The sequence below is a fragment of the Solenopsis invicta genome, chromosome 2 (assembly GCF_016802725.1).
Source record: "Solenopsis invicta isolate M01_SB chromosome 2, UNIL_Sinv_3.0, whole genome shotgun sequence".
Lineage (NCBI taxonomy): Eukaryota > Metazoa > Arthropoda > Insecta > Hymenoptera > Formicidae > Solenopsis > Solenopsis invicta.
The window spans coordinates 12,446,032-12,470,888 of NC_052665.1; the positions used below are offsets into that span (position 1 = coordinate 12,446,032).

Below are 24,857 nucleotides of genomic sequence, written 5' to 3' on the forward strand. Positions count from 1 at the left end.
CATCAAAATAAAAGAATTTTTCTAAAAAATGTTCTAAATAAAAGTTGAATGGCTTGAAGAATACTTTATAAAAATAAAAAAAATATTTTTTTATTTTTTTAATTTCTAAAAAGTATATATTATAAAATATAAAAATAATTTATTGAATAATTTTTGTAAAAAAAAAAATTATTAAACATGATTTATTTTTTCGGCAGGTTGGAAACCCCCTTAATATCCTACAACTTTTGTTTTAAACGTTTTTCTATATCAAAAGTCATTTCCAAGATCTAAGTATTGAATTAGATTTTAAAGACGTTCTGTATATCCATTATATGTCCATGTACTTATACTTTCTTTTTCGCTAATTGCTATCAATAAAAAAAAAATTGTTTATTTTTACTATTTCAGTACGTTATCTTATAATATCATGATAGTCGCACTGACAGCTTTTTATTTTTGCGAATATCTTGCTTCTTACAAATATATTGCTTCTTATTATCTAATGCAAAATATAACCGAGTAAATGTCACTTTTATTAAACGATAAAATCAGTGTAATACGAGGGGAAATTCACAGCCGGCATTGGTGTACAAAATTTCGGCAGTGGACTGCCGAAAAAAGTAAGCAGTGACCTATAATATTGACGGCATTGTCGTCAGTGGTTGGGGAGTGGTGAGCTCACTTCAGAGTCGGTTTTTCGATCATGGGGTTGAGCACAAAAATTTTTGAATACTTCGGGAAAGCTTTAGAATTCTTGTGCAGGCATTGGCGTATGATAATGGGCACGCGGTAGTGTTCATAATTGCATGGCATTGCCTTAATTTTAATATAGGATTGACGGCATTGTAGGCATTGACTAACAATAAGCATTGTCGGCAGTGTACAAAAATGTCGGCAGTGTTTTACAGCAATGCCAAAAATCGGCATTGGTGTACAAAATTTTGGGTTGTGAATTCCCCCTCGGTGTAATATAATAATCAACATTTTTGATAATGTTGAATCACAGAATAATAAATCAATGATTCGTCGATGGATAGTAATCCTCAAAATTGATAGTAATTCTCAGATTGCCTCGGTAATTATTTTTCAAATTTTAAACAATCTTTTTTTATATTTTTAAAATATTAACCATTTTTAAAAACATTAAATGCAATTTAAAAACATTTTAAAAACATTTTAAAAACATTTATTTGATGTTAAAAAGCACATCTTTTTTAAAGTGTTGAAAAAATTTATTTTCGAACATTAAAGATTAACATAACTTAACTCATTTTCTCTAAATCTCATACGGTAAAAAAAAACATTTGAAAAATTCTACAAGCTCAATTTTCACTCTTTCACTTTATAAGTTTCACTTTATAAGTTTTATAGAGTTACTTTTTACAATTTTGAAAATGGTTTTCAAATGTTTTAAAAATATTTTTAATAACATTGTTTGCTGCTTAGATTTTATGCCATAAGAAATATATTCGTGAAATATGATAATCAATACTTAATTTACAAAACTGCTGAAATATTCGAAGTTGACAGTTGAGAAATATCCCTTTATATTGTATACACGTGTGTATTTACATATTTATGAAGCCACTGTGATGCTGTTATCTTAACATCGTGAGAAAACGTAGAATGAAATTAAAATTAACGAATTTGAAGCATTCTATTGCGGAATGCATTTTCCTGCAAGTGTGTCTTTGTTTCATGACACATGTTACAAACTCATAAAACAGATATGACGTAAATTGCATCGCGGTAAAAAGATAGAAAAACATCGAGTTCTAACGTTAAACAAAAAACTAATATACTAATGCACCAAAGTTACAACTTACATATTTCGATAAGTAATCATGTCAGACCAGCAATTGTTCTGACTCAGCACAATTACTAATGCATGCAATATGCGCAACTGACCACATTTCAAATTTATTTTTATCTACATTGTACACTCAACGATGAAACTATCATTTTCATATACAAACAGTGGCACGTGATGCCATGTTTTTAACAAATTTATTTTGTATTTATTTATTCTTATTTCTAAAACATTTATTTTACACATTTTTTTAAATAAATACATTAATAAAGAGAAGTTATTTGACATGAGGAAACAAAAGACAAATCAATTTTTTTGCCATTTATTTCTCCGTAAAGAATAACAATAAAAGGAATGGGAAAGGTATCACTTCAAAGTTCAGGGTCTGCAGTTAAATACACTCACCGATGAATATATTTTTTTATGATATCTTCGTTCAATGAGAGAAGCCGGCGAGATTACTCGGCATATCTAATGATTTTTTTATGCTTAACGTTTGCTTTTTTTATTTTACAGGAGAACGAGGAGTTTAAACGCACCCAGTCCCGTTCAACATTTCGGGCGATGTGGGCGTATCATGAAAACTTCTATGGTTATGTAAGTAACTTACATATTTTTGAAAAACAATAAATTATTACATAGAATATTTTTATTATTTTTCCTTATAAAATATTATTTCTTTTTTAACATTTTATTAATATTCAACGGACACAATTTAATAGATAAAAATCATCTTCGATTAGGACCCCATTTTATATTAAGAACATTACAATAATCCCTAAATTACAATAGAACATTTTATGGCAAAATATTCGTAGATCGATATTACCACGGTTAATTGATTAATAAAAAACATTATCTTAATCTCTTTAGAATAGATGGAAAAAAAATAAACGTGTGAGACAAATTTCAGTGCATAATACTTCATTTGAGTGATACTCACCTTCTTTGGTAGGAAAAGCTTAACGATCATCTTCATTAGCAAACAATCATATCGCGATGGTAATCGCGACGTTCATGTAATAAATGTCGAATACACTAGAATCGATTCACTCATTTGCGTTTCTTTTTGCAAGGAATGATGACTAAGCATGATACTAAACATCAAGAAAGCATTATAAAATATAGTGTATTAAAGTGTAATTTTTGTCATCTTTTTCCTTCCCTTCTCTTTCTTTAATACAAAACATTTACTTACAAATTTTTATCCACTAGTTAATTGCTGTGTTATTACATTTCTACATTACTTTAAAGTTTTAAAGTATTGAATTAAATTAGTTTTTCCATTTTTTAATAAAAATTTAGTTTGAACACATAATTTTATTTAAAAGACACTCTCGGTATGTATTGTAACTTTGTGTTTACATCTCCATAACTAATTTATTTTATTGTCATTGAATGCATACTAAAAAAATTTCTGGACATTAATAATAGAGGATACTTTATCATTAAATAATCTTTCAACTGGAAAAAAGCATGCTTGTATATACAATAAATCAGGCGCTGGAGACGTGATTTCCCGCGCATGCATAACGATGCGCACAACGCGTGCGCAGCGTTTCCGTTTAAATGCCCGTCTCTTAGTTGAGTGGTCAGTAAGCGCGCGTTTCTCAACCAGTATCGCATCATGGTCCGAGCTTCGAGGTAGGTTGTCGATACGCACGAAACTTTAGATTCAGTAGTTGACCGTTTGTATTTTGTGTCACCGACAAAATGATACTCCCTTAAGCAGTCGATTGGCAGTTGCGAAGGATCACTTTTCGTTACTTCGGTTGTGAGTTGGCTAGTGAACGTGAAGTTTTTATAAAAAGGAGAAAGTTTTATGTAGAAATATCATTGGTGCTAAGTGTGTTCGATATGAATTATTCTGAAATTTTTCTTAATATGGTGAACTCGATGTAAGTTCATAATCATTTTTCTAAATTAATAACTTTCTCTCTTCCTTTTCTTTCTTTCTTTTTTTCTAGAAAATATTTAAAAATTATTCGAAACGTACATTAGCAAGAATTATCAAGTCTCGTACCCCATTTTATTTTAATCAAGCTCGTGGAGTTGGCAGTCGGACAAATTATCGATTCTGACGCATAAATATTTTAAGATTATCTGACGAATATTTAAAGCAGCAATGACGTATTAACATAAACATTGACCGACTTGTGATTGCAATTTCATTAACTGAACACGTGTAATTTTCGTGGAAAATGATAGTTTGGAACGACTCGAATCGATGCGCAAGGAAAGAACGAGTGCGTGTTGATTCAATTGGCAGGAAAAAAACGTAAATTATTGGCATTTAGTTTTAGTTGCGTGATACTGCGTGCAACGAAGTTGTCACATTATACTTGGCGCAGTTAAGCAGAGTTTTAATTATGTTTTATATGACGGTTTATATGAACCTTAACCGGTTCTCATATAAAAACGACAGCCGTGGCTATTGATATACAATTTTGCGTTTTTGAGTATATTTTAAATGTCGCTTGAAATTTTTGTATCCGGATCTTCGCATATAAATGTTTGGCGAAAAGAACGCAAATCCTTTCTTATTTTGTTGTCTTTCTTCTCCCGGGTAATCTTCTAGCGAATTTGATTGGACTGTACTAATACGCACTGGTATACTGATCTAATCTGAGTGCAAAAATAAGTGCAAACATCTCAACTGATAAAATACACATTTTACCAAACAGCGCAATAAAGTATATTGTGGATTTTTTTCACGATTTGTTCCGTACACATGTATATTTAGTGTATTATAAATACGTATCTTTACATCAATTTGTATATAATACAGTGAAGCAATGTGCACTAGTGAATACAATTCAATTTGCTATTAAACATTGTTTACTACGAATTTTACAAATTTTCTCGTTTAATTTTTTTTTTTTTGGGTGCAAGCAAATGTGCAACTGAATTTGCAGTTTGTATAATAAAATTTTGGAACATTATAATAATGCAACTGTCGTAGTAATCAATAAAAGAAGCAATAAAAGAAGTCACTACCGCTTTTTTTCTTGCATTTTATTGATCGTCATCTTTGATTGTTCCTTGACTTTTTATACAGGAAGACAATGGCTCACGAATAATTAGACAAAGTTTGTAAACGTGACAAACACATAATACCATCGGAAGTGCATATATAAGAAACGTTTCTCTATATTTGCATAAAGTATGCTTCACCGTCTTATTTTAACCCACGACCTTACACTGCGATAAGTTTGTTTTTATATAATTCTCTATAAAACACAACATTGATACAAAGATTGACAATACGCGAGACGGCAATTCAGTTCAACTGATGATTACAGATTTGATGAGAAAATTTGTAATCATTTTTCCTTATTCATTTTAGGATGATCCAGGACCCGGCCTCCCAGAGGTTGACATGGTTCAAGCCACCGCTCACTGTCCTGGTCATCAAGAAAGTCCGCGATTCTGCAGTTTTGCCACCGTTTGTTCAATTGGTTACATGGCTGATAGAGGTAAATGTTAATAAAATCAAATTTAAAATATCAAAAGATTGCGATACGATCTCGAAAGCTTGATTAGCTTTTCACAAACCACAGACAACACGCATGTTTAAATGATAACTGAGGAGATATCTTCGTCTTTTAAACTTCTGCTGCTGTCAGGGACTAATGTCAACAGCTTACTTTCCTGACAAAATATTGTAAGAACTGAATTTTTTTGCGTGAAAGAGCTATCCTAATTTTCAATTTATATTTCTTGCGCGTTTTTTAAATATTTAGTGTTGTGTTTACATAACTTAAACTTATCTACATAAAAATAAGATAAATTACATGTAAATATATCTTCGATAAAGAGAAACACGAATTAATTTAGATAAAAAATAAAATTATATGCGATTTTATCGATATAATTTTTAGATAATATTGTTTCAAAATAATTTAGAATATAAATACAATATATTCATATTCTTATTCCTAAACTTTTATTTAAAAAGAAATAAAAGTTCTTCAAATAATTTTATTTAATTAAAAATTTTTTTGGATTTAAATCAGTACCCAAATAAAAATTAAAATTAAAAATAAAATTAAAGAATAGAAAGGCTCTACAGAATGTTCAGTGTAACGGTCTAATTTTTAAGCACTTCCGACGATTAAAAGAAAAATTGAAAGGTGAATATGTATCTGTTTCAAGCAGGCTATAACATGCGATAGAAAATTAAAAAAAAATTTTTTTAATTTAAAAATATAAAGATGAAAGTAAAGATAAATAAGTAAAAGAACTCTATCTTTTACTAACAAATTTTTAACAAATTAATGATTTTGTTTTAAATAAATAATTTTACTTACTTTTTTTAATCGAATAATTTAACAGAGGAGAAGAGAATAATATGGTCTCGACCTTAAAATGTTGGAATTATATTTTTTCAAAATACATGTATTGTACTATTATGTAATTTATTGTAATTTTTACAAAAAAATTATTTTTTTGACTTGTTGCACTGAAATTTCTTTTAAGATTGATCGATTTCAAATATGCGTGCTGTCTGGGTAGCTGTTTATAACATTTGAACAGAATTTTATGTTTGTACAATATAGGAAAAGCGAATGGTTGTCTTTGTGGAAGCTTCTGTTCTGGATGATTCAGCTCTTGCCAGGGATCCTAGGTTTCAAGGTGTTCGAGATAAATTACAAACTTTTAGGGATGGTTGTACAGATGATTTGCAGGTAACATATTTACTTTTTTTTCAAAATATTTTACGAAAATTGCAAGCTATATGTTTAGAATTTTTTGCGATGTTTTTCATAAAACTTCATGTTTTTTGTAAACTTTTTATTCTTATAAATCTAGATCTATGTATTTATATCAGATCCAATTTAGTTATTTATCAAACAACAAAAATAAACGATAATTATAATATTAACAATATCATATAATAAAGATTAATAAACAATAAAATTTCATAAATTTTTAAAGTCTGTCTTTTTCACTTCTTTTTACTTGAAATGTATTGCTTTTGATTTTCAGGATAAAATTGATTTTATCGTCTGTTTGGGAGGCGATGGCACACTTCTTTATGCCAGTCTGCTGTTCCAGCAATCAGTGCCGCCTGTAATGGCATTTCATCTTGGTTCCTTAGGATTTCTCACACCGTTCGAATTTGATAATTTTCAAGAACAAGTGACCAATGTTCTCGAAGGTTAATCATTAATTTATTTTATCCTTTCTTTTTTCTTAATCTCGTCAAACTTACATTACATCTTGTTTCCTGCTTTAGGTAACGCAGCTTTAACTTTAAGAAGTCGTCTGAGGTGCCTCATTACTCGCAAGAATGACGACAATCGGCCGGCTCAGCCACCGACGAATCATTTGGTACTGAATGAAGTTGTAGTCGATCGAGGGCCATCGCCTTACCTTTCGAATATCGACCTATTCATTGATGGCAAACATGTGACGAGCGTCCAGGGTGACGGCTTGATTGTAAGCACGCCGACCGGGTCGACCGCTTATGCAGTCGCTGCTGGAGCCAGCATGATTCATCCTTCAGTTCCTGCCATCATGATCACACCGATCTGCCCTCACTCTCTGTCCTTCAGGCCAATCGTCGTACCTGCCGGGGTCGAGCTCAAGGTAGTTCTTTAAACTCGTCGACGATGAAACGCGCTAATGGAACGTTTCACCGCCAACACTTGTAGTGGCGGGTTAAAAATGTCTGAACAACTTCGAAGCGAACATCTTTTGACTCACGTTCATAAAATTAAAAACGAGTTTTATTCGCTCCTTTTGACATTTATAATAGGTACGAATAGATTAGCGCATGATACAGTGTTTTTACTTGAGTCGGTAAAAGTTCCTTTTTCATATTGACATTTATGAGTTGTGTCAATGTTCCGTAGAAGGAATCTGACTTCGAAAAATGTCACCCACGTTCTCAGACCATGAGCTATCTCGAAGTTTTTGCTCAAAAGCTTTCAAGTGTTTCAAATTTACCAGAAATAATTTATTTCTTCTAAATTATAACGAGGTAATGGCTCCAAAGTAACAATATGATCACAACATGGTTCACCATATTATTGTTACTTTCTGTTAACTATCTTCGCATAGTTTCTCTGTTCGCTAAATAAAATTGGTTTTCCTAACTACTGTATTATAGTTGAAAAACGTAAATTCTTGTAGATCGTTAAAAAGAAAGACGACAGCCGTTATCATCTAACTTCCGATGTATTAATTTAATTACGTGTTCACACTGAAGAGGATCAAAAACCTAAGAAACGCACAATGTTTGTTATCTATATGGAATATATGAAATATATCTATCTGTCTCTATACGGAATTACGCTCTAGTAACCGTATTTGGTTCACATTGGCAATTATACTTATTAATTTATTTTTTTATGAAACAGTGTGTAATTCTTTAATATTTCTTTAAATACTTTTTTGTCATAAGGTAAATCTTTCTTTCTTTCTCTCTAGTTAATTTTTCGCAAATTTTAAAATTATTTGAAATTATTTAAAATGTTAATTTAATTTAATTTAAAGGATGAGAGGTAAAAATGGTTTGATTTTGGAGTGAAAATAAGCACATTATTTTGTATTTTTTAAACTGCTGAATTTGATTCTAATTTTCAAAAACTGTTAATTTATTGGAAAAGTATTGAAATCAAAATAAAGCAATTAAACACCTAGTACGATAAATTATTATTGAGTTGAATATATTAATTCATGTTTTTCTGCTAGTAAAACACAATAATGCTTTTGTCTCCAATAATTCACTCTAATGTTCTACTTGATTAAAATAATTCAAAAAGTTATTAATTTCGGTAAACAAATGCATTATCGATGGGATTTATTTTAAATCTTGACTACGGCATTTAAGAACGTTGTTGTTCATTAAGTCTTTCAAGAACTTTTTTCATTCAAAGATACAGAGCTTCTTTTATATTCTATTGTATTCACTTATTACTTAAAATTATTCATATATTGATTTATATTTACTTAACGCTATTTTATTGCAGTTTTATATTTTTATTAATATATCATTTTACATAATAGTTGCTTACATATTTAATTGCTCCATGTGTTGATTTTAATACTTTCCCTAATAAATTGAAACTTTTTTACAGATCAGAATCGGATTTCAAAAACTACAAATAAAATACCGTTTTTATTTGCCACTCCGGGACATCATCTTTTAAAGTAAAAAATATTTCTTCGTATACATTATCCTATAATGATAATGTCGGAAATCATGAAAAAAAAGGGATTCGTTGAGCAACAGAGACTTTGAAAAAAGATCCGAGAAATTAATGCCTTTCTTGAAGTCGAACGCGCCGCAGCAGTACCGTAGTAATTGTTAGCAATTAACTTAATCGTCTTGCTTTCCACCACAGATCTCGGTTTCACTCGACAGCAGAAATACTTCATGGGTGTCCTTCGACGGTAGAAATAGGCAGGAGCTCCGCCACGGCGACAGGTAAAACTGAAACGCTCGGCAGCTCCGTCTAATCGTTTGCCTTTTTTTACAATTATTTCAGATAAAAGCGAACAATGATGCCCGCAGTGCAGCTTACGTCTCCTTCGACGGTGGCAATCAGGAAGAACTGCGTATCGGTGACAGGTTTGTCCTGTTTTCGCAAAGTATCGCCCTTCTTTCTATATATTTATGCCTCGTTACATAAAAACGATATATTCCTATAATTCGTTTCTTTTTTCAAAATCATATTTAAATTTTGTAAATTACTGCATGTCATTTCGTATTTCGATGTGTCATTGGATCTTTTTTCATTTTACACCGGGTTGAGTCATACATTTCAAGATTTTTTTATGTATTGTTTACACAAATCGTTTTTATGTAGACAATACAAACAATTTAAAGTATTGTAAATTGGATAACACAATACAGGAAAAAGTAATTAAATTTAAAAATTGTTAATATACATAACTTTATTGTCATGCGCATCGCTCGCACGTGTGCGATGAGTTTATACGTATTGATAAAATAAAAATAAAATAAATAATATTAAAAAAAAAACGGAATAACTAATTTTCATTATTTCTGATCGAAAGTTCTATGGTATACGCATAGTTTAAATTATTTATAAATGCCCAACTTTAATTTTATATTCATTTCGAGACAATTTATCATTTAAATAAATCATATATAATATTAAAAATGTCCATTCTATGCTTACAAATTTATATATTCTTTGGCTAATTTTAATATTCCTTTTGCTGCCTATATTTTACGTTAGAATATCTTTCTGGAGACGTTGGCTGTGCTGCAGGGTGACAGTATTTTATATTTTACAATTCATACTTGCGATAAATGTTCTACGCCTAGACATTTAACTAGGGGCTTCAGCTTTCGCTAAAAGCTTTTGTAACGAGATCACCACGAATATTCTTTGTCATAAAAGTATTTTATTATACTATTTTGATTAAATATATGACTTTCTTAAAATATTGTTTTCTTAAAAATACATTTTCCTGCAAATAATGATAAATGATTAAAAAGTAACTTAAATAAAATTTGCTTCTAATTTTGCAATTTATGTTATTGCAAGATAAAATTTCAATCATATTAGCTTTAATTTAGGCTCGTTCAATTTTATTATATGTATAATTAAGAAGAAAATCTCATCGATTTTTCAGCTTGAAGGTAACTACTTCCATATACCCGGTGCCTAGCATTTGTGCAACTGATCAAATCACCGACTGGTTCGATTCCCTGGCTGAATGTCTTCACTGGAACGTTAGGAAGCGACAGAAGCATTTAGATGAATTAAGTGACCTCGCGCATTCATCCAGCAACGATACCTTAGATTCCCTCGATCGAGATAGTTAGGTCGGAAAGAGTGTTTATTTATAGGCAATCGACAATATTTGGCCAAATATAATTTGACTGAGGAACCAAGTAACTAAAATCAATCGCTTAACTTTTCTAAATAATCTTGCCTTCATCGTGAAAAACTTTTCCAACGAAACCTTATTAAACACAATGAATGAAAAATCGATAAAAAACTGATTGTTAGGAAAGATGTGTTCTATGAAATTGTCTTTTAAAAAACGATTACGTGTAAAATCTACTGAAGAGTAGATAATTTAGTTTATAAAAATGAGCTTGGATCACGATTGTATAAAAATCATAAGTCTTAATAATAAAATGCATTTTTCTTTGGGAAGATCAAGTGTTTGCAGCGAAATATTAGTTAATTTGGTTAATTATTGTCATAAAAGATGTATTATTAATAATCTGAACGCGCGTGCATACAAAATATTTATTGATAATGCGTTTCGGTCTCTGTAAAATGACCTATCGATTTACTTGAATACACAAGAACTTTTTTCTACGTTATATATCGCACTACTTGTACAGATATTTTTACTTTCTAGCGTACTTTAAGTTAATATGATTCAAGTATAAAATGATCATTTTTGCTTTTTTTACCGATTATAACTGTAATCGATCTGATGTATAAATCAATATTTCTTGCGAATGTTGAATTTTCGTATAAAACAGAAATTTTTAATAAAATATGTTTTGTACAATATATATTATATTCTTCCTCCAAACACTCCAGAATCGTAAAACTTCAAAAGAGTTACAAAAAATAAGAGAATGATCATATAATCAGAAAAGAAACAGAACAAAACAATATTATAGTTAAAATTGAGTAATGTTATTAAAACTTCAATTTTTAAAAAAGACCTTTCATGTCGGCTATGACTAATAAGATATTTATGATTAAATATGGGGTTATTATGGGGCTATTACGGCAAAAGTGAGTTAAATCACTGACGATTTACTAAATAGCTTTCAACTATGTTTCTCTAACCCTAGCTCTCCACACTTATTTTTGGTTATCTCCCTCTCATATAGGGTGCTAGGGGTTAAATAAAAGAGTTTTTCAAGTTGCTGAGTACGAATCCGATATTGACAAATTTGAAATGAGTTCAATATGACAAAATCGATATTAAAAAAATGTCCGGATTTTACTAAAAATTTGTGTAGGAGTCTTTCATTATACAAATACAAAATACGAATTTTTCACACATACATACCCTAAGTATTTATATTCCCTAAAATATTTAACCATAAATATTTTATTAACCGTAAACAACAGAAAAAAATTTCTTTTGTGAGAGCTAAAAGTCTAAACTAAATTTTAATTGCAATAAAATTTCTCTAGCACATCACATATCGTAGTTATAATCAAAGTTTATAAAAATAGTTTACACTTACAACTTTAACTAAAAATTTCTCAAATTAGTAACATAATTTAGAAATCAAATTCGTATTCAGCATCTAAAGAACTGTAAAAAGTACCTAGTCTTATTTTGTTTTAAAAAATCATTTTTTGTTGAATCGTGTTACCGTTGAACGAATCTTATTAGAGCGAATGTATTAGAGTAAAGCAAATGTGTATCTTACTACAAATGAATTTATTTATTTGCAATATAACATGGAAATATACATTATATACACCGCAGAAGGCATTAAGCATTACGCTTCTTTTGTCACATATATTGTAAGTATCATAAAACGTTGCTGTAATATTTCAAAATAAGATTTTTCTAGAAATTTGCAACATTTTCGCAGAGAAACTCTCCGCGGATTCACCTAACTAAGACTCGAAGAAAAGATTCCTTAATTAATCTAACTATATTTAATATAAATAGATATATAAACCTAAACTTTTACATTTGGCTACATCAGTCATGAGCATGTTGACACGTTGGCGAATGCATTGATATGCTTTACACTTAATTGTATATGTACATTACAATACGACTCCTAAAACAGATAGTTTATTTCAAGATACAAGTATTTATTATTATTAGCTCTTTTATATATATATATATATCTTACTATATTTAAATAATTCTTTAAGTTAATAGTAAACAGTCTATATATATATATATATCTTACTATATTTAAATAATTCTTTAAGTTAATAGTAAACAGTCTATATATAAAGAATTCTTACAAAACCATATCAATTTTTTACAATTAAATTATTATTATAAATTTAAAGCCAAACCTTCATTCTTTCGTCCAAATAAATTTCAAATAAATAAGCAATTGGTGAAGACTGCGTTTCCTGTGGCAGCAATGTTTAAAACAAAATATTTCATTTGGCAGTTCCGTTATTGAATTTACCTTTACTACTCTATTATGTAATCATTAATATTTCACATTTGATATGGAATTTCTTAATTTCTAAAGTTTTAAATCCAGTATTTAGGATTCGTTCTTACACCGTATTTCTAGATAGATATTTCTCTATACGATTCTGAGTTTATACAATAAGAGTGCACGTTTCTTTAATGGCAAGTATTTCTAGATAATGGTGATAACAATACAGTTTAAGTGGACTTTTCTTATTTTGAAATAAATTTTTCCGTTTCAATTGAATTTTGCCATCAATGCCTACAATTTACATATGTGATTTTTTCGTCGTTTATGACGCGAATGTAACGAGGACAGGCTCCGACGAAAATTGCAGGTGTAATTCGCTGAGCTGTAAGAAACAAAGGAAAGAAAATTGTAAGACGAGAATTCAAAACTATCGAGATTTGAAAATGGATTAATTAAAAAACGCACACATTTATAATTTATAAAAAAAAACATTAATTTTTTTAGTTTAAGAATTTATTTTTTTTGCGTGATTAAATTAATTAAATTACGATTAACAAAATAATTAAAAAATCTCTCCATTTGCCATACGAATCGATATCAATCATTTAAGCTTATAACTTTGATTTCTGTGCAAAACACGTCACATTATTAACACACTTTTGTTTCAAGTATTACTACACGCGTTGTTTAGTCTCACATGCAGAAATGTGCCAAGGCTCAATCCAAGACTCAAACGGTAGTTAGTATTGTTAGAGCACACACTCACATGCCTTCTCATCCGAATCGTGGTCATCGCAGGACGGTTGTTGAATATACAAAGCCGGTTTTAGCGGCCGACCGTCCTGGTCCTCTATCTGAATCACCAAACCGTGATTGTTACCGTTGCCATGTGGATTTCGTGGATTCGGCCGCCAGAATCTCAGGCCTTGCCTGACATCCAGCGCCAGAGGAGCGCCTTTGGCCGTCAGAGGCGTCACAACGGAATCCATCAGTCGTTTCTTTGCTACAGGAATCGCAATTCTCTTCAAATATTCTCGTAAATTTAGTGTAACCTGATAAACGATTAAATACTTACATCGATGCTTCTTCAGCGATTTGGTGTAATAATAAACGGATATCCTGATCTTTTTCTCATCATCCTCATCTTCGTCGTAAGAGTTCGAAAGTCGGAAGTCGGAAGTCGTGACATTTTTTTGCGGCAACTTAAAAATTCGCAATCTCGCAACGACAATGTAATCGTCGGAAGTAAGATTTAATTGGAAGTGTATGTTCATCGAAAACGGATCCATCCATGCCTCAGAATCTGTGTTACGAGGCATCTGACCTACATAAATCGCGCATTCTGTCCAATAAGCGATACTCTCGAAGACTGTCATCGTATCTTTTTTTTTTTTTAAATAACGTAAAAAATGAGCAAATTATTAAATTACTTACAAGTGGGCGAAAACATGGCAAGTTTCTTGCGTTGAACCTGATTGGTGTCGGTGCTAAAGTTGAACGGAGGTCTCTCGGTTCTCCCAGTTTGCACGAGCACTTTTCTCTTAATATCTTCGAGCACCCTCTCGGCCTGACTGCACAGACAGATCAAAGTTTATTAGGCTACACGAAACGCCTAAATAAAATGGTGACGTATGAGATCATACCAAGCCTTTAAGTCTTTAATGAGCAGTGATATGAAAGCACACCAATTTCAAAGCTTCAGCGCATTAGTAGAGTCTTTATCGCCTTAATCTTACGATATATTGCTTGAAAAAAAAAAAAAAATAGATGAGAAATGCAAGAATTTAAATTTTTTGAAAAGTTAAAAGGATGATTGTTTTTTTCTAAAAAAGCAACAGAATATAAATTAAATGTCAAGCTAGTCTTTCGAGAGAGATAGAATAATTAGCTAAATCTAAGAAAAATCGCAGGCTCTCGAAAACATTTGAACAACGTGTAAAAACGTAAAAAAAACGGCCTAAATGTTTCAAATATTATTTTTAAACATATTTCGGAGTTATCCAAAAATTGTGAGTTTGTAGATTTGTCGAAGATCTAGATTTTGCAATCTAGGAAAGATCATTTTGCTTCATGAACCTAGTGCGGTGGCGCGTCTGTCGGCTCGAGAATTTTCACCTCCAGGTTCCCGGCAGACTCTCTTCCGGGTGCCGACACGGGCCAATGGACGATGGTCAGTGACCTACAGAGGCACGGTACGGCTCGGAGGCATTTATTACACGTTGCAGACAGCGGCTAGACAGTCGGCGGATACACCGGCACCCCAATCACCTCGACTTTCCGTCTGGTCTCGGCGGAACCTTAATTTCTTAAGGCCGCGTCTCGAATCTTAAGTTCATTCCCAGGATGTCTCGACCAAGGCTCATTTGCATCGCCCTGCCTCGGCCTATAGAGACTTTTTCTTCTGCGCTGGACATCGGTTGTTCGCGTTCGCGTGACTCGAATTTCATTCTTTTTCCCAACGCGATGTAGCCACGATGTGACCCGTTGCATCCAATCGTCCCCCTGTCTCTCCCCCTATTCGGTGCTACTACGCTTTTCAGACTTCGTGTTCGCGATGTAAAATTGCGGCCTCATGATTTTCGTTGATACTGGAATGGGAACTTGTTTATTTGCCCGTGAGGGCCTCACTGTCTCCGAGACTTTCATCACGGGCAGACGGTTGTCGTGTTTCGAAAGATGACGGCGACGTCGGACGATCGGCCGGAGAGACACCGCAGGATTGCATAATAAATTTTTGAGTCATTAAGCAACGTCTGGTGGAATAGGAAGAAAAAGAACGACGATGGGGCGAAAGAAGAAGAGGAAGAAGGATGAGCGTCATTTCTCTACGTCATCGACAAGGACTGCCGTGTTCGAGGCGTCCACTCGAAAGGTTTCAGTGCAGCTTCCACGTCAACGACCTCATTGACTATTGCAACACCAGAAAAATGAATTTTCCTAAATAATGGAGAAGAGACGGAAAGAAGGTAGGTAAAGAGAAAGAGATCAAGGATAGCGAGAGCAAAAAAACGAAAAGAAAAGAGTAAAGAAACTGAATCTAACAAAGTTGAAAAACGGGAGAGAGAAGCACAGAGAAAACGAATATAAAAATTTTCTCTGCAATTCTGAAATTCTACAAATCTGTCTCTCAACTTCCTCCCGACTTCTCCGAAAGGAAAAGATAAACGCTCTATCATGAAGATTCGAACGCCGCGTCTTTGAAGGACCCAAAAATAAAACGACCCCAAGGCGAAATCCATTTTTTATCTCAGTCTTGTCGAATTGCCTAGAAAATAGATCCTGTTTTCTTGCGAGACAGCGGAGAGAAGTTACGGCGCTCTTCTCCGAAATCTCGGCTGCGGCTGCGGCCGAGCCCCTCGCGTTCGATTCTAGGCATGCTCGTTAATCTAGCTGCGGCCAAGTCACGCGTTTCGCGCCGGCTCGTTGCGTACGTGCCACGTCTGTCCGCCGTCTGGGAAAGGGAAGGACCTGGAGAGTCTGGAGGCCGTTGCATCATGCGAGAACTCGGCGCGGCGGTGCGCGGTGGATTCTCCTCGCTCGCCTTGTGGGCCGGGTGTCGCGATAATGAAATTCACTAGAGCACAGTCGGGAATCGCCGTGTCGGCCATTAGCGTTGGAGATTAGGTAGAGAAAACAGGAAAAGAGAAAGAAAAGGAAGAGAGAGAAAGAGTGAGAGCTATCGGGTCGCGTCGGTGAAAATTTTAATGCCTTGGTCCAGAACATTAGTTGCAGCTTAAGAAAAAAAAAGGAAAAGGAATAAGAAGTAAAAAGAGAGAGAGAGAGAGAGAGCAAAAGGGGGGGAGGGGAAAGAAACGGCGGGGAAGAATAGCAAAGAACGGTTCCTCGCGACGCGATAGGCCGACGATGCGTAACCGGCGCGGCGGCCTGATTGGGCCGTCCGTAAAAATGCACATTGCACCGTCTGGCGGTGCGACGGCGGCGGCGGAATGCAGGGCGAGAGGTAGAGCGGAGTGAACGGAGGACCGAGGGGATCACCGGCGAAAACTTCCTCCTCTCTCTCCGTCGCGCGCACCGTCGCTCCGTCTCCGTCGACATAGGAAGAGAGACGCATAGACAAGGTCAACGCATTAAATTGAAATGTGTTACGTAACCTCGTAAGAGAGTTCTAACTGCAGCCCGACTAGACACCCGGCGATTACGGGGGTGCTCAACTCGACGACGTGTCTCGATGATGTGTCTCGGGTACGAATTGTGCGAGCGACATTCGCAGCCGCTTCACGCTCGTATTGTGCCCCCGCCGCGAAAGAGAGTTCCGTCCAGACGTGACATCCTTCCCCCCTGTGTATATCTCTATCCGCCGTTTCAACCGTGCGATCATGCTGAATTAAAAAATAAAAAATACTACTGGCCAACGAGCAATTAAAACTGAAAGGATCGTCATTTAAAAAGATGTATGCAGCTCGTGTATGAATAAATATCGAAGAGAGGCTTTGAAAAGTGACACACAGTCTATTGAAATTTCGTAGTCAAGATTAATTCACTCCCTTAGGAGGAGACGAATTTGCAGGGTAAATTGAATCGAAGCGGATGAATTGGAAATGAAGACGCGCCGTGTGAAAGCTTCGAGGATAATAGCCGGCGCGGCGGCGGATCCTCGATGCAACCGCGCGCACGACCGTGCGAGCGATGCACGAATGCATCGGCAACAGCACGCGCTCGCTCTCCGGAGGACTCTCGAGACGGGCTACGCCAGTGCCGGCACGAATGCATTTACGCGTCTAGACTTAATAAAATAAAAGAAACGCCCGCGCACACCCGCACGAGTGGGGCTGCGAGCAGAGCCGTGGGGAAACGGGAGAGGGCGATTTAAAAACACAGCTAGAGACCGCAGCGGAATTTCCACCGCGTATCCTTCCTGGCTGAGAACACTATCCTAAACCTGTCCCTCGCGCAAACTTTATTGCGCCTTCGGACTTACCTCTTTACGAGAAACAATCCTATTTTACCCGTACGAAAATCCTAATATATTATGCTTCATTGGCGCATTGATCGTCGATATGTACTCGTCGAATTTTCCATTTTACGATGCCATAATATTCACAGTTACTTCTAGAGATATCAATATCTTCAACCTTTAAATTATCATTCAAACTTTTTCTAATAATTCAAATAAAAGATATCAACAGTGACCGATAAGGCTCATCTTCAATCAGTTGTATTTTCACATATCGATCTATGTTTAGTCTATTGTTTAAAAAGTTTCCATGGATATTTGTGCGTTGCTGATAAATAGAATAAATAATAAACGCATCGAGAGAGAGAGAGAGAGAGAGAGAGAGAGAATTAATACTTGACGTACGAGGATCACAAATACGCAATTTTCCTGCTTCACTAAGCTTTTCTTTGCCACAACGCGTGATACTTTTATCGGTTCATCGAGATATTTTTACGTGACGAGGGCAACGTTTCGCTGAGAACGCCGATGCCGGCCGTCGTCGACCGACGTCGGCGGATTTGCCTCTCGTACGTTACGCGTCGAATCCTCTAATTTCCAAGATGCTTGCGCATGCTACACGCGCGAATGAATACGCCGCGTGAAAAACGATTAGTCGGCATCTTGCAATAACAAGTTTACGTTTGAATTCTTTGAAAATTTGTTTATTGCGTATGTCAAATTGCGGAATCTTTCTCAAGATTAGAAACTTTGCGTTGCAAAATTGCAAAAAGGGAGATAACGCGATATTATGAGTAACGAAATAAAGATTTTTAAATGTTTTCGCATAGCTCTAAAATCTCGCGAATAATGTATAACACAAGACTTTCGCAATCTTACACTTGTCGCCTCGTCAAACTCTTCTGATATACAATGAAAATTCATCTAAATGTAAAAGAAAAGTAATATAGCTTTTTAAATAGTTGTTGATATATCTTATTGCTCGCGATATATTTATATATTTGCGTCGAAGAGAGGGAAAGAGGGAGAAAGCGAAATACGCCTCAATCATCATGCGATTACACATCACTCTCGCTATGAAAGCATTCGTGATACAACACGTTTCATGCAAAACGCGCAAATAGAAGTAACGCGCGAGCCAAGCAGCTCTGTCAAAAGTGCACTTTAAAATAAAATGGTCAAGAAAAGTATGGCACACCAAATGCCTTACCGAACACTAAAGGCCTCGAGGGAGGCTTACCTGTCGAAGCTTGAAGTTACGTTTCCTCTAAAAGATACAAGAAGCGTATTGTAAATACTAGGCGCGTTCGCTAAGCGGGGGGGCACGTGATAAACAACATTTAATAAAATTATGACTCGAATTGTGTAGTACGATTATTCAGCATGAGGAGAAGTGTAGTTTTAAACAAAACGAAATCAGGAGTCTATACGTCGATGCATTTCTACCGAGATAATCGCCACTTGATAGTAATGTTAAACTACCTTTACCTTTCCTCATGTAAAAGAAAAAGTTGATTTATTTAAACTTACTCCTGACGATGAGTGCGCAGGATCTGTTGATAGTCAGTCAGATTGGTCTGCGATGCGTTCTCAACGGAAATATTGGCGTTGGCTATGAAGAGCTTCGTCGGATCCGGAGAATCATTCTGATACTCCAGAGTATCGTTCTCGGTTTCCTCTGGAAAGAAACCTAGATTTTGCTCCTCGTAGTCCGACGTCTCGCCCTCCTCGGCGTTGTCGTAACTCAACGAGTCCGCAAATGCCGGTATCACTCTATAAACATCGTCTTCAACCCATTCTAGACCCTCGTACTCGCTGATTCTTCGGTTGGTCGTATTGTTTGCTTCTTTGACGGACAATTTATTTTCGTTCGCTGAATAGGCAAGATCTGTTGTGTTCGTGGTCACATCGGATGCAGTCGCATTTCTAATAACAGTGCTCGCGACAATGGGCTCCGGAAACTCCGTCGTGCTGAAGGAAGGTTGATTCTTTGGATAATCTGGCCTGACGCCTTTAAAATTCCTCAGCTGGTATACTATGGGAAGTGGAGTGTGCCCAGTAGCCGCAGAAGAAGCAGACGAAGAAGAAGTAGACAATGACGAAGCGTGAAAGGAGTTTGCAACATTCCTCGCAGTCGTCTGTCTCAAGGTCGAAGGAATGCGATGTTTCAAACCCTTCGACAAAACAAGGGCGTCTCTGTCGACAAATTTTGATTTTTCATCGGATCCAGAGCTGGAATCGAACTCGGAATCGTCGTATGGGATCTTGAAGATCACGTGCGGCTCCATGGCTCGGTCGAAGCTCTGATGAACGTTCTGCGACGGATTCTGCTCTTCGGAGTTGCTTGACTCGTCCTCGTAATCAAGATTCGCAGGTTCGGACCACGATTGCTGCTGCTCCAGTTTAGAAGCCAAATTTTCGTAATCGAGCACCGCCTGACGATTGTAAGCTTCAAAGTCAAAATCCTTGTCGTAAGAAGCTTTTCCCTTATATCCCTTATTCTTCTTCCTTTCGTTCCTCGATACGTCTACGTCGGGGTCATTGCGAGAAGGCGACTCAAAATCCATAGAATTATAATTCCAATGCTTCGCTTTGTCTCGGTACAGATCCTCAACGTAATATTTCTTTCCATCGGATTCCTCGATTTTTCTCAATTCTTCATCTCTTCGCTTATCAAGTTCCCGCTCGCGAATCGCCAGCACTTCTTCCGGCGTGTAATTCAAGCTCTTCAACAGCAGCATCTCTGCCGTGCCAAGATCACCTGTGATTATCTTCAGGATTGCCTTCTCCAACATTTTCTCTAGTCTCCGCTCACTAAAGGGAATTGATCCTTTATTATCCAAGTTCTTGGAGTATTCTTCATTCTTCTTCAGTGAGTCTGATTGCGAAGTATCCGTGGTTTCTTCATTCTCAAAGTTAGATCTTTGTTCGACAAAATTTATGTGACTATTTTCCTTTCTATGTTCCGGATAATATTCATGATGGTGATGATGATGATGATGATGACGATGAGACCACGCATTGGTCATGATGGATATCAATAGGAAAAGCACGAAGAATTTGATATCCATTGTCGCAGATAATGAAAAAATTGACCGACAAGTTTAATGCACTTGAATTACAACGGCGGTCGAAGCACTCCAAAAATTAGATAATTTGCAAGAAATGAAGTAACTTGGAGTGCTCGACTTCGTTTCTAAGAATAATCTTAAGCTCGAGTGGATGATTCACTGGAAAAAAGTGCCAAGCCTCGAAAATTTCGTAAGTCCGTTTTCTTGACCCGGCTGCAGCTTACAAATAATCGTCAAGTTTTCGGAAGAAAATAATCGATAGCTGAAGAGAATCTTTCGTCGATTTTCTCTCTGCTAAATCCGCAAAGCCCATCGAGAAACAATTCGATATCGATTATACATTAGTCTTTATTTCCGACTTGTATCTCGCTCACCTCACAGAATCACGTCTTAATCGCATGTCTTCTGGTTCTCCGTAGGTTTCGTCGAAATTTCTCCTGGACCTGGAAACGTCACCGTTGCGGGTGGCTCCGTTGCTATTCCGTCACCTAGCTGCCTGGCGCTTCTTTAAACGAGGGAACTCCGCAGCACGTCCAAGAATCACATGAAGAAGAAGAAGAAGAAGAAGAAGAAGAAGAAGACACCGTTTCGTACGGAGGCGCGTTAGCGAAATGGACCGTGATTGGTCTGCCGGCAGTCGCGGACTAAGTTCTAATCGCACGAGGAAGGCGCGAGGTGCGTAAGTAGGAAGGATTCGTAGTATGCGTGTGCACGCTCTGAGCAGTAAGTCTCAACTGAGCCGTGCTGGCCAGCTCACAGACATAATTCTGTCTACTCACTAATTCCGAGACAACCACGAAGCCGCGAGAGGAGACGCGCCGGTGTGTTACTACGATGACTCCTTTTTTCTTCCCTCTCCTCCCCTTCTGTCCCTCTCTTTCTTTCTCCCTCTCGGTCTCTCTTTCTCTCTCTCTCCCTCTCTCTCTCCACCACCGTTGCCTCTCACGTCGGCTCCACTCTTTCTCCTCCACTCGTTCAAACCCGAGTAACCCCTTTTCCTCGCGCACCGAAATCCCGCGGAGGACAGCCTTTTCTCTCCTCGCGACGTTTTACCTCTTTCTTCTTCTGCCCCTTCTTCGCCACCCGTTTCCTCTTCTTTTTCGTACACTTTTTTGTATTCTTCCACCTCGACGCGAATCTGCCTCCCGTTGACGATTACCGGAGATCGTGCCGAATCGAATTGGTTCCTTGACCAAATTTCCGATTGTCCCGATCTTCTTTTCCCTCGTCACTTATATGTGATATCTGTACCGGTCGTTTCAAATTTCTCAAATCGTCCCGCAAATCGTCAGCTCCGTGCCTCGATCATGCAAATACTCACGTGGCACTCGGAAATCTATATACTGACCACATGTATATATATACGTATATATGTTATTCTGGTGCAAGTAAAAATTGTTAAATTTCCTCCTTTCACCACGACCGCAAATGATGCTCTACGCGCGCGCCAGGCTTTCGCTACCAAAAAATCGATTTCGATCTCCCACCGTGCGATAACTCGATCGAATCGTAGTCTCTTTTTAGCCAGGGCACCGTCGCCCTCATATATTTCGATTAGCGCGAAGGAAACGGAAAGAGACCGAGTCTCTCTCCGCTTTGTCTGTTTCCACGAACTCTCGGTTGTTCGGCTCGAGATAGAGTTCTCTCTGATTGAACGGCTTCAGGGAACGTTGCGACGAAATGCGAGGGAAGTGACGGAAAAAAGGTGTAGCAGGTATAACGATGTACGACGGGAATACACGACGACTTTCACGAAAGAAATGTACAAGAAGACTCGTCGTATTCGGATGCTTGTTTCAGGGGCAGCCACGTACGACTTTATAGGGTGCCTCCCTCTCCGCTGTCTAGACGAATCGAAAGATATGATCTTTGAATCATAATGTATCGCTTTTAATAAATGCAGCCTCCGCGTGCGTGCGTGAAAATACGATGCGTGGCATCGCACGCCGAAGGCAGAAGTCTAAAAAAGAAAAAAAAAAGAAGAAAAAAAGAGGCGGCGACCGTGACATATTCAATTTGCATCTACGTAAGAAAATCTCCATGGAAATTTGCAAACTTCGATTGTCCTTAATTCTTGTAATGACACGATTTGACAAAAAATTCAATTAAAATGTAAGAATCAAGATGTAAATTGAATAAAATGTAAGAATCAAGATGTAAATTGAATAAACTCTGGTTTGTGACAAAAGAAGTAAGAATTATTAATACGTTTTCCAATTAACTACGACTATTTGATTATTACTTGATTTAACTTTAATATGTTGTAACACTATCTAGACAAAGGCAATATAATTGGTGATCTATGTTTACCGAAGAAACCAGTTATATTCAAAGACGGAAAATGTAGACCACATTAAGACACAAGAGTTTTCGCTTCGTAGCTCTCTTTACTCCTTAAATCCTCGATAAAATGCCGCAAGTGAATTTTTGCAATCTTGTAAAACTTTATAATATCAAATTTTTAAAAATAAATATAATAAAAAATGATTATTATATTAAGTATTATTTCGACCGTTATATTATACCATTATTTTTATCTACATGTAGATATGAACTATAATCATTATAACATAATATTTCAAAAAGGTAACGCATAAGTCTTTAAAACGATTCATCGTGATGAGAGTAAAGGAGAAAAAGGAGTAGAACGGTAGCCATAAACAAATCGATGAATCGAGACCGACGACGTAACCACTTATTCACCCCTGTTCAAACCGGGCTGGTCGACGTAGGAGCACGTGTGTCGAAGGAAGTGCATTACGGTGTCCCAGACACATACCACACACACACACACACACACACACTCGCACACATTTCTCATACCTTATACTTAATCTCGCGTACGATACGCACTTAAATTACATACGTATGTGCGCGTGTGACTTCTGTAGAATTGAATGTGTGCTGTCTAAACACACATAAACTTTCTCGTAAACTTCAAATCGCTTCCTTTTGTTCGAGTAAACTCCAAGTGTCAAAGAATTATTCTCATTGAGAGATGTGATCCATTAGGACATATATGTCATATCTCACACTGAGAAAAATGTTTAATATAAATAACGAAAATTTTGTTGATATCAATTCGACGAATTTATTAAATAAACTGAGTAACCAAATAAAATTGTGTCATTAAATCAACTAGTTTACCATTTTACTCATCTAATAAAAAATATTATACTTTGCTATTTTAACAAAAGCATCTAATAAAAATTAGCTTGTAAATAATTCTCTTTCCTGGGGTGTTACAATTAGTATACTCTTTCTCACATTTCTCTCAATGCAAAGTATTGGAGATCAAAAATATATAAATTTTATAGATTGTTCTATTATTACGTTTGAGTATTGGAGGAAAATTTTAGTATAATTCTATCATTGATTTTAAAGTTATTTGATTTTTTTTTACTCTTGATTTTCATGTCAAATTGTATTTTATAATACTTGCGAATTTGATTAGGAATACCAAACAACAAATGTTTCAAATTAAAGCAAATTGTTTGCACATAATAAACAAGATTCTAATAAGTATTTGTGTACAAGTTCATTTAAATCTATTTATTATTTTTTATATTATTCTCTTAAAACTGATGAGCAAAAAGCTGAGAGAAATATTTGATGAGATAGATCAAACGTTTAATTAAATAGTGATCAAATTAATTTTATAAACATATAGTTGTTTTGACCAAACAAATCTGTAGCCTTAGTCAAACAATTGTTTTTATACAATAACTAAATAGTTTGTTAAATGTAACTACGTTTTTGGTACCAGTAACTACAAAATTCATTGAATCACTATTTAACTAAACGTTTGCTTAACATTTTTCTGAGTGTTGATATAATACCATTAGCCAATTATTCGTTATTTTGTACTTTGCAGTTGATTTCAGGATCAAAAGTCGGGTATTCAACATTTTTTGTCGTTGATTAGGAAAAGGAAAGAATAAATCTGAAAAAGCTAGAAATTTAAAATTTCGATCATAT

At 35.5% G+C, this 24,857-nt stretch overlaps 2 protein-coding genes across 15 annotated transcripts in view; one reads left to right on the plus strand and one right to left on the minus strand.

The window, feature by feature from the left end:
* LOC105196767 (NAD kinase) overlaps positions 1–11,304 on the plus strand; it is a 30,968-nt gene extending 19,664 nt beyond the window's left edge. For 8 of the 11 annotated variants that reach the window (XM_011162867.3, XM_011162865.3, XM_011162863.3 and 5 more), the window contains 7 exons: positions 2,309–2,389; positions 5,139–5,268; positions 6,352–6,480; positions 6,782–6,953; positions 7,032–7,384; positions 9,145–9,227; positions 10,406–11,304. In XM_011162867.3, coding sequence (XP_011161169.1) covers positions 2,309–2,389; positions 5,139–5,268; positions 6,352–6,480; positions 6,782–6,953; positions 7,032–7,384; positions 9,145–9,227; positions 10,406–10,598 — 1,141 coding nt within the window. In that variant the 3' untranslated portion in view covers positions 10,599–11,304. Of the gene's footprint in view, positions 1–2,308; positions 2,390–3,282; positions 3,437–5,138; positions 5,269–6,351; positions 6,481–6,781; positions 6,954–7,031; positions 7,385–9,144; positions 9,228–9,288; positions 9,372–10,405 lie in introns of those variants that run through there. The other 3 variants (XM_011162864.3, XM_011162869.2, XM_039446156.1) reach the window with 3 other exon arrangements.
* A 1,823-nt stretch (positions 11,305–13,127) lies between these two features.
* On the minus strand, positions 13,128–21,741 carry LOC105196766. 4 transcript variants are annotated; one of them, XM_011162862.3, is made up of 7 exons: positions 21,254–21,740; positions 19,339–20,730; positions 19,049–19,075; positions 14,328–14,464; positions 13,969–14,217; positions 13,660–13,896; positions 13,128–13,275 (listed from the first exon to the last, which is right to left on the minus strand). In XM_011162862.3, exons 1-7 carry the CDS (start codon positions 21,277–21,279, stop codon positions 13,178–13,180), a joined length of 2,166 nt encoding a protein of 721 aa, XP_011161164.2. In that variant the 5' UTR covers positions 21,280–21,740; the 3' UTR covers positions 13,128–13,177. The 4 variants fall into 4 exon arrangements, with proteins under 4 accessions (XP_011161164.2, XP_011161162.2, XP_011161163.2 ...); XM_011162860.3 differs by having other exon boundaries at positions 19,339–21,739; XM_011162861.3 differs by having other exon boundaries at positions 13,664–13,896; positions 19,339–21,738.
* Between the last annotated feature and the right edge of the window lie 3,116 nt (positions 21,742–24,857).